This window comes from Thalia democratica, chromosome 6 (assembly GCF_965202585.1).
Source record: "Thalia democratica chromosome 6, ktThaDemo2.hap1.1, whole genome shotgun sequence".
NCBI lineage: Eukaryota > Metazoa > Chordata > Thaliacea > Salpida > Salpidae > Thalia > Thalia democratica.
The window spans coordinates 3,813,957-3,824,764 of NC_139170.1; the positions used below are offsets into that span (position 1 = coordinate 3,813,957).

A 10,808-nucleotide genomic window follows, 5' to 3' on the forward strand; every position below is an offset into this window, starting at 1 on the left:
AAAATTTATAAAAATATTTAAGTTCATAGCATTTTAATAAACACATATAGACTTTTCAGATGTTTCCCAACTTGCTGTTTTTTTTTTCTTTTTTGAACGATAAAATTTTTTTTAAAAGATTGTAGTTCGGTTCAAATGTAAAAAACTATATCTATTTTTATTTATTTTTTTTAGAAGCTAAAGTATTTTTAAAACATTAAAAATTAAAATAGAAACATTAAAACAATTCCAAGTATTTATTTAATATATATTCAAAGTCAGTCGTTTATAAATTTTTAAATATAATGTTTTAGATCTAATTATTCTGAAAAACCTTAGTTCCTTAGAAACTCTTTAAATTTAAACTAGTTTACAAAAATTACAGTGAAGTGTTTTCAAGTTGCAACAAGTATTTAGTTTCATCTTTAATAACCTATATTTGTAGAGAAAAGTAGTGAAATTGCATAATAAACTTTTTTTAAAAGTCATGTATAACTATAAACTAGTTAGAACTTGTGTTAGAAGATTTTTAACTTAAAATCTATTATGATATTATCATTACTGAAATTTATATAAACTCGATCTATCATCTTTAATTTAATGTAATTTTAGTTTCATAACAAGTTACATGCAATGTTTTAAAAATTTAAGTAAAATAGATTTAAAGTGTAATTTAACTTGTTTTTTCCAAACTATGTACAAATTTTTTATAAAATTTGAAACAGAGTAGTAAATTATGACCTTTTTAAACTGATAATTTCCGACTACTTATTTACAACTTTTTTTTTACTTCACAAAATTCAGTATAATATTCCTAGAAAATTATTAATACACTCTTAATAAATAAAATACACTAAAAAAATTATCTTTTTTGTTTGCATATTATTTGTTTCGTTTGCATATATTTTTTACATTAATAATAATCCAAGAAATTTTACGAATATTTTTAAACAAAGAAAACAAAAAAATTATAGAATATTGTAAAGAGTTACTTTTCCTTTATAAAAGTCTAGTTTTGAGTTATTAAAGACTTAAACTAAAGTTATAAATTTATTTTAAACAAGTAGTCAGTTAAGAAGAAAAAACAATTTTGTTTTTGATTCTTAGTGACGTCATTGATATTAACGTACTAGTTAATTCTTTGCCTCAATATAAAATTAATAGCTAACTACATAAATTACTAGAACTTTCACAGACCAAATTTTTTACGAGTAATAAGCTCGCAATATTATTTCATAAACATTAAATTAATACAAAATTTGAATCTGTTAATTGTTTTTTTTTTTATAGTTGTTTAAATTTTATTTGTTCCTAATAATCTTTTAATTAATCTATTCAAAAGCTTTTAAGAATATTAAACTAACTATCATATTATAAAAATTTAAAGTTCACAATACCTAATAAAAGCAAGAACTGAGTCACCATACAAACTATTTTGCTTTTGAAGTTATAACATCAAAAATCGTATATAGTTTAAATTTACAATTCTACTTAAAAGCCAAATCTGAGTTTTGTGTAAGAATTCAGACATTGCAGCTTTAATAAAGTAGTTTCGATTTGTATTTGAAATACTATTTGATAAAATAAACCTGGCTTAGTATAATCATGAATAGCGAGCTTGGTTATCGTGCAAAATTAAGAAAAATTTAAATGCTTTTTTTATCGTTAGTTTTAGATATATATGTATAAATTAAACTCAACATGATTTGTTTTATAAAATTTGTTACGTCAATAGGAGCTTTTAACTCAGTTTAGCTCAATTCAAAAAACTGAAACGATTTAAAGTATAAGAAAAATTATTTTTATAGCTTTTGTTATAGTTGCTTTGCCATATTTATACAATTAGTAAAAAATTAATTTTGATAAATATTATTAGAATATTTCATAAAGTAACTAAAATTAAGTTATATAACTTCGAACTAAAAAAAATAAAAGTATTCTATTCACGATCTATTGTGATATTTAAACTTAAAAATTTTATAAATTTACTATTATAAAACAACTACATCCTCCTGTTTATAAGTTACTTCTACATAAATGATGTAAATTAGGTGAAAAAAGTTTTTGTTACGAGGTTTTACCCGTTAGAAAATTATAGAAAAAGCTGTATTTAATTGTAACGAAGATATACTTATTTAAATATTTAAAATAAAAACGCTTGTTTACGTTTTTTTAGTGCATGACGTCATTTTAAAATTAATGACTGTTTTGATCGACATTTTAGTTCATAAGTCGTTCACAACTTTTGAAATTTAAGTTGATAAGTTTCTATACACAAAAAAGTTTAAAAGTAAATGAGATTGCTTTAGAAAGATTTAAATAAGTTTTAAATGTGTTAAACTTTTATGAAAACAGTTGATTTTTTTTTAGACATCGTACAACTTACAGTTATAAAATATACAAAATAATAGATAACAAAGACTGTATTTTTTTAGCAAATACAAAATCAAACGTAACTTTTTTTTATGTAGGAGCTGAAGCAATTCTGTATACTAAAAAAAATAAAACCTAAAAGAAAAATAAAAACATATAAAAAAAACTTTTTTATTTTTTTGAATCTGTCAACAACTCAGATTAAGTTTTGTAACTAAATTATTTAGTAACATTAAAAAAAAAGCTTTAGTACTATAGAAACACTTAAAAATGAATTTTATAACTTTTGTTATCGTTGCTTTACCATATCTATACAATTGATAAAAAGTAACTTTGATAAATATTACTAGAATGTTTTATAAAGTAACTGAAATTAAGTTATGTAACTTCAAACTAAAATTAAGAAAATAAAAGTATTCTATTCACGATATATTGTGATACTTAACCTTAAAAATTTTATAAATTTACTAAAGTTATTTCTAAAACAATTTCATGTTTAAAAGTGATTGCTACATAAGGGATTTGAATTAGGTTAAAAAAGTTTATGAGTAAAAAGAGCATTAAGAGTAAAGAAAAAAAAAAAATTATAAAAATATTTAAGTTCATAGCATTTTAATAAACACATATAGACTTTTCAGATGTTTCCCAACTTGCTGTTTTTTTTTTCTTTTTTGAACGATAAAATTTTTTTTAAAAGATTGTAGTTCTGTTCAAATGTAAAAAACTATATCTATTTTTATTTATTTTTTTTAGAAGCTAAAGTATTTTTAAAACATTAAAAATTAAAATAGAAACATTAAAACAATTCCAAGTATTTATTTAATATATATTCAAAGTCAGTCGTTTATAAATTTTTAAATATAATGTTTTAGATCTAATTATTCTGAAAAACCTTAGTTCCTTAGAAACTCTTTAAATTTAAACTAGTTTACAAAAATTACAGTGAAGTGTTTTCAAGTTGCAACAAGTATTTAGTTTCATCTTTAATAACCTATATTTGTAGAGAAAAGTAGTGAAATTGCATAATAAACTTTTTTTAAAAGTCATGTATAACTATAAACTAGTTAGAACTTGTGTTAGAAGATTTTTAACTTAAAATCTATTATGATATTATCATTACTGAAATTTATATAAACTCGATCTATCATCTTTAATTTAATGTAATTTTAGTTTCATAACAAGTTACATGCAATGTTTTAAAAATTTAAGTAAAATAGATTTAAAGTGTAATTTAACTTGTTTTTTCCAAACTATGTACAAATTTTTTATAAAATTTGAAACAGAGTAGTAAATTATGACCTTTTTAAACTGATAATTTCCGACTACTTATTTACAACTTTTTTTTTACTTCACAAAATTCAGTATAATATTCCTAGAAAATTATTAATATACTCTTAATAAATAAAATACACTAAAAAAATTATCTTTTTTGTTTGCATATTATTTGTTTCGTTTGCATATATTTTTTACATTAATAATAATCCAAGAAATTTTACGAATATTTTTAAACAAAGAAAACAAAAAAATTATAGAATATTGTAAAGAGTTACTTTTCCTTTATAAAAGTCTAGTTTTGAGTTATTAAAGACTTAAACTAAAGTTATAAATTTATTTTAAACAAGTAGTCAGTTAAGAAGAAAAAACAATTTTGTTTTTGATTCTTAGTGACGTCATTGATATTAACGTACTAGTTAATTCTTTGCCTCAATATAAAATTTATAGCTAACTACATAAATTACTAGAACTTTCACAGACCAAATTTTTTACGAGTATTAAGCTCGCAATATTATTTCATAAACATTAAATTGAAACAAAATTTGAATCTGTTAATTGTTTTTTTTTTATACTTGTTTAAATTTTATTTGTTCCTAATAATCTTAAAAAAACATTTTGCATCAAGGTTAATATATGGTATCCAACTAACTGTAAGAATCATTTTTATAAGTCTTTATATAAAACGAAGTAACATGCCAAGTTTGCGCAAAAACACTTTTGAATGAAGGGTCATTATGGCACTAAAGTAAAAAAATGAAATCTGCATCGGACTCAAAATATTCAACTTTATAATTTTCAGCTGAAACTTATTTTAAAAGTTGCTTATTATTTATATATATATATATTGTTTATTTAACGATCAAAAAAGCTTTCCAAAAGTTTGGTCTAAGGAGCTGGTGTAAAAAGGAACCTTTTAGTTATCTAGTCGTGCACCACATGCGTTTAAAGTTTCTTACGAGCTATTACACATAGTTTTTTCTTTCATTTAGATATTTAAATATTTAGTAATAAACAATCAATTGAACGAAGTTAAATTAAACGAAAGTTAACTAAATTTGTGTTAATAATGTATTATGAATCTTGTTTAGTAACATATGAACTAAAAAATATATACACAAACATATAAATAAATATAGAAAACCACATTGTGCACAAAATAGACAACTTAAAGAATTTTCGGTAGAGGTAAATTTAATTTCAAGTAATTTTTATCCATTTTTGTAGTTTTCTTTAAACTCAACTTTTTTTTATTAAAAGAACTATATTTCAATCGTTTTAAATTGTGCACAGTGTGTTTTTTTGATAATTTACCACATGTAAAACAGTTTTCAGCTAAAAACCCTAAAGTCAAATTTTTTGCAACCCATAAAGTTTGCATTAGAGTATTTAGATAGTAAAAAATAGCCTTTATATTTACTACTCGAACCAGAAAAAATTTTCACATATGGTTTTTGCAATTCTCATAAGGTGAAAAATATTTTTAGTTGAAAGTTCAAAGATTGCTAATTTTTTATGCATCCTCTTGTAAATATATAACGCTTTTACAATCAATTTGTTTTTGGGAACGGGTTTAAATTACACGAATAAACGAAATTACACGAAGATGATTTTGCACCAAGGGTCAATTCAATACATTCAGTTTTTTAATATATATACTTTTAAAGTTTAAAAGTACGAGAAAAAGTTGTACATTTAATTAAAATAAAGTTGTACTTATGTCTACAATGGTGTAATACGCATAGCTAAATAAGTGTACGCTAAACACTTTGATATAATTATTGTAGCTTTATTAATTTATTTATAACAAGTCTTGATAGGATTAAAGAAATAAAGTTTTATTTTTCAATAACTATTTTAATAATTATAAAAAACGTTTATACTATCTGGATAAATGTTGAAGTGTGTTAAACACACGATAAATGCAAATGATTTGCTGACTTATTTTATAGTAATTAAACCAAGTTTCAACTTTTCCTCTGTAAAACTAATTTTAAAACTAATCTTTAAAACTAGTTCTGCTACAATTCTGACAAAACTATTTAAAACATACGTTCGCCCTAAACTTGAGTTTAGTACCCAAATTTGGTCACCCCATTTAAAAAAGGATATTAACAAAATTGAATCTGTGCAAAGGAGTTTTACCCGTCATATTTGTAGTCGTTGCAACATATCTTACACGTCATAAAATGATAGAATGATTAAATTTGGCTTGAAATCACTGGAATATAGAACATGGGAATTTGATTTATTATTTCTTTACAAAATTATCAATGGCAAATATAAAAGTTTTTTTAACCAGTTTTTTAATTTTTCCCAAAATAAATATCAACTAAGAGGAAATAATTTGAAAATAAAATGTAAACATGATTTTCAAAACAGTCAGTGGCAAGGCACATTTTTTCACAGAGCAAAAGCTATGTGGAACAGACTACCTCAGGATATAATATCTTGTGAGAGGGTAGAACAATTTCGTTTAAAGCTAAAAAGATTTGATTTAAATACGATAAATACCAGTAAAATTCACTAAGCTTCCACTGTAACAAAAGAAAAAATATTCGTTTCCCTACGCCTCCCCCCTACAAACTATTAGTTTACTTATATATTTCGTAGTTATGAAATTTGTTTTATAAGCCATGATTTTAGACAAACTTCTTTACTGTGTGTACTAAGTAATATATAAATTTGAATTTTTTGATCTGATTTTTCAATTTAGATCATTTGTTTATCATATTGTGTTTAACTTTGTGTTTTCATTTAAATTATGTTTGTATATATATATATAATTTATCTTAAAGTTTTGAATATAAGTTTATTTTCTTTTTTTCTTTTTGTGTGTCCTGTTTAAGTGACTTAGGTTTTGATGCCTGAGTCCAACATTGCACAATAAACAATATAATAATAATAAAATAAAAATATATTAAGTAGAAAAGTTTACTATGACATTTTTTGTGTGAAAAACAAATGTTTGGTTGGTGTTTCTTTTTAAAAAGTTTATATCAATAGAGATTTTAGTTAATTTGGCTGTGTTCAACAATTCTGGTAATTAGGAGTGGGTGTCACAAAAAGTACACAAAAAGTAAGTATAGCACGATGGGTCACTTTTAAAGGAAGACATTTTACTTGAGGAAGACATATTAATGTGAAGCAAGATAGTCGAGGTGAAGTACGAAAGATACAATTTCTACACCGATTTTTCGATTTTTTTAGGAGCACGTGAGTTTTGTGAATCCCACCTGTGGCTTGAGTATTCACGTGAGGACGTTCCTGAGTTTTCCATTCAGACGCTTCAGTCGAACATTCGTTTCGAAGCTAAACAAGATCTGAAGATAGTTGAAAAACAGATTTGTACAAACAAAGACAAATTTAAACCTTTTATCAAAATTTTAATTTTTTATTTTCAAATTTTGTAACAAGCATTGTATTTGGTTTTATTGATGTTATTTACAATTATATTATATTTGATTACAGATTAAGATAGACTATAATAGAGAAAATATTGCATCACCGTGCTATGGATGCTGTGCTTTGGATGTTTTTAGTATTCTTATTTATTTTTACAATCTATACACATCGCTACTACGTATAGTCGGTATTGGCTGATAGCGAGCGAAAAACAAAATTTGCTATTGAAACTTTAATTAATTTTTGTACCATTTTGTTTTAATTGGTTGGTGTACATATTGCAGTTTATAACAAGCATTAAGCTTGTGATGTTAAGAATCATTTAAAGTTTTTTTAATTTTAGCACAACCAGGTTGATATTCTATTAACTCTCAAGTACTTTTAAAATGTTCGTTTGATTAAAAATCTCTACTTTTCAGCTTAATAGAGATAAAATTTAAAAAACCTATTGCTGTTTAAGTTTGTTTACATCTTTACTAAATTTAGAAAAATCAATAAATGTATGTTTTCTGAAAAGCTTTAAGCTAGTTTTATTCTCTTTCAAGTGACTGGCAGCCAAAAATTTAATTAATGTAAACTCATATTCAGTCCTTAATTCCAATTTTATACACTCTTTCATTAAACTAAACTTTTTTTTAGCTATTGAGCTCCTATAAAGAAGTAAATGCATAATTAAAAAATGCATAAACAATAGTTGTGGTGCTATACTAATGTTTTGTTGTGTAAACTTTTCAATAACTAATTTTAAACGAATATTATTTTTCCAAACTTTTTAAAACAACTAAAAAAATTATTAAAAAAAAAAATTTAAAAAATACATTTATAAGTTTTCTGAAAGTCAGTACTTCTGATTTTAAGTATATAAACTGAATTTATTTTGAACTTTGATAAATTTTTCTATCATCAATATATAGTGGTTACACGTTAATATTTTTGTAATTATTATTCAAACATTGCAATATTTTTGTTTAAAAAAGCCAATTAAGTTCTTACTGACGTTTTTCATAACAAAAAAGTTTCGTTTAGTTTATTCGTTGCTATAAATTATAAGTTAAACACAACATTTTTCCTGCTGATTTTCGTCAATTTTGTATCGAGTATCAAGATCGTAATATAATCAATATATATACTTTAACTGATGTTAACTATGAAGATAAGTAAAAAATCTATGACAGATTGTTTTCGTTTAGCGTTTTAGATACTAATTTACACAAAAGTTCTAGCTTTTGCAACCAGCTTAAGTATTTTTGTGAAATAAAGTAGTTTTATAATTTAAAAACTTACTACTACTCTTGATAAATTCGTTTGATTAAAGTTCTCTACATTATAGCTTAATAAAGATAAAATTTAAAACGGGCTACTACTTTAGTTTGTTGCAAAACTTACAAATATTAAAAAAAAAGACAAATGTATGTTGTTTGAAATGTGTAAAGCTAACTTTATTTTTTAAAAGGCCACTAGCCGTAAAAAAAATAAATGTAAAGCTGTAATCAGTCATTCATTCTAAATTTAATGTTGTTTTTTTATATAAAGCCAAATTTATAATAACGTAATTTTTTATAAGCAACTGATAAATAAGAAAACATAAAAAAATTATACAAGAAAAAAAGTGTTGTTCTATACTTATGATTTATTGTGATAGACTTCATTAGTTAAATTTAAAGCTCAAAGCATTGTAATTTTATCAATAGCTTTTATTAAAATAATAACAAAAGTAGTTTTAAAAACTTTTTTCAAACATTGTTAATTAGTTTTCTCATAGTCAGTTGTACTATTTTTAAGTGTTAAAATATAACTAATATAAATTTAAACAAATTTAAATGTTTTTTACTGGTTGCTAATTTTTTAGCTATTTTTTTAATGTTGCAAAGATAAATTCTTGCAGACGTTATTCATATTAAAAACATTCGTTTGGTTTATTCTTCTCTATATATTATAAGCAACACGCAAAGTTTTGCATTAAATTTTTTCAGTTTTGTATCGAGCATCAAGCTCGTAAAATGAGCAAAATATATATTCTAACCATTATCAACTATGAAGATAAGTAAAATATCTATGATAGCTTGTTTCCGTTTAGCGTTTTTGATCCTAGTTTGCACAAAAATTTCTAACATTCGCAACTAGCATAAGTATTTTTGTTAAACTAAATTGTTACTATAAGAAGACTTGTTTAGTTTTGTACTGTTCATATTTTTTAAAACAACGTTTATGGGATACTGTTTAAGAATTTATTAAAATAATTTTAATTGTCTCAACTTTGCTTTTATTTGTAAGCTGTAAGGCGCACAATGCTGGGAATTATAAATATATTTCTCTAATAAATAATTTTATATCAAAAGTAATTTCAACATCAATTAAAAGTATATTTTCCTTTTATCAACGTATTTTAAAAAATAGCTTTAATTCAGAAGTTTTGTTTAATTAAGTTTATTGAAAATGAGAATAAACCTTTTCAAAATTTTTGTTATTTTTAATGTGCAATAAAGTTCGTAGATTCTTTTTAACATGATGCTCTTGATTTTATTTATTTGATACCAGTGTAATAATCACAAAACGAAGAAGACTTTGTCCTGAGCAGATTAAAGTGTTATATTGTATACTTAAAGCTTGTCTAGAAGAATTTTAAACCTTTTTTTATTAAGTCTTTAATTGATTATATTTGAACATTTAGTTTATTAAAACTTAAAATTTTAAAGCTACAACTTTTTTTATAAAAATCTTAGATATTTTTTAACGGTCTTTTCAGTACTTTGTACTTAAGCCCTACTGGTAAGATCTCAACTACGGTTTCTCGTTACTACGCCTGCCTGATGAGTCCCAATCAGGACGAAACTGGTCGTAGGTTACCTCGGATGCTATTTTTATTAGTGTTGTGGTGAAAATCATTACTTATTTAATCAAATTTCAGGTTTATTAAATAATTATAGGTAAAAGTTCAGTTTGTTTTTAATGTCGAGCTCTTTGCTCGTTTGAATATTAAGTTTCAATGAAAAAATGTGTGTGATAAATAAATAATTTATAATCCTTTCAATATTATAATAAAACTTGTAGCTTAAGTTTATTTTTTTCTTGCGTATGACGTCACTTTAAGCTTTTCAATCACATTGCTTTTTTTTTATTAAGTTATGTTATTGTGTATTAAAAAATCAAAACTTTTAATTGCTAAATTTTCAGTAAAAAATTAGGAGCTATTTTTAGTAGATATAAATAAACAGTTAAAACGAGCATAATGCTTGTTTTTATTGATTACAAATATTACATGCTAGTATTAGAAAAGAAGTTGATAGAAGTCACTTTGTTATATATTCTATATTACAGAAATCTAAATTGTTTGAACTTTTCGAAACTTACTTAACTATACATTTAATACAGAAATTTCAAATTCCTTTTTTTTTGTATGACATCACTAGTTCTTTGAATGATATCAAATTTTACTTTAGTTTAAATTGGTTTGTTTGTTTATATAAAATAAAAATCTTTAGTTGTAAACATATTTCTTGACTTTTAACAAAATTTAAATTTATACAGCTTTTATTAAATAATCCTCCTTTCTTACTGTTGGCAGAAAGCTAAAATACTTGAAATAAAGGTTATACTGTTATAATATCTTAAGTTCAAGCTTAGTTTGTATATATTAAAAATCAGCAAAATTATTAGACTTAAAAGAATTTGACTAGTTTAGTTTAAAGTTTGTATATAATATAGTACTATACTGGTTTAGTTTATAGCAGAATAAAGTACGGTTAATCACTTAAAATAAAAAACTTGGACCAAAATTT

General features: G+C 23.2%; 1 protein-coding gene across 1 annotated transcript in view; it reads left to right on the forward strand.

Annotated features, from left to right (window-relative positions):
* The window catches only part of LOC145838132 (uncharacterized), a 58,588-nt gene extending 51,488 nt beyond the window's left edge, over positions 1-7,100 (forward strand). The window contains exons 3-4 of the mRNA XM_082945678.1: positions 6,835-6,972; positions 7,096-7,100. Coding sequence (XP_082801804.1) covers positions 6,835-6,972; positions 7,096-7,100 — 143 coding nt within the window. The remainder of the gene's footprint in view (positions 1-6,834; positions 6,973-7,095) is intronic.
* Positions 7,101-10,808: the final 3,708 nt, after the last annotated feature.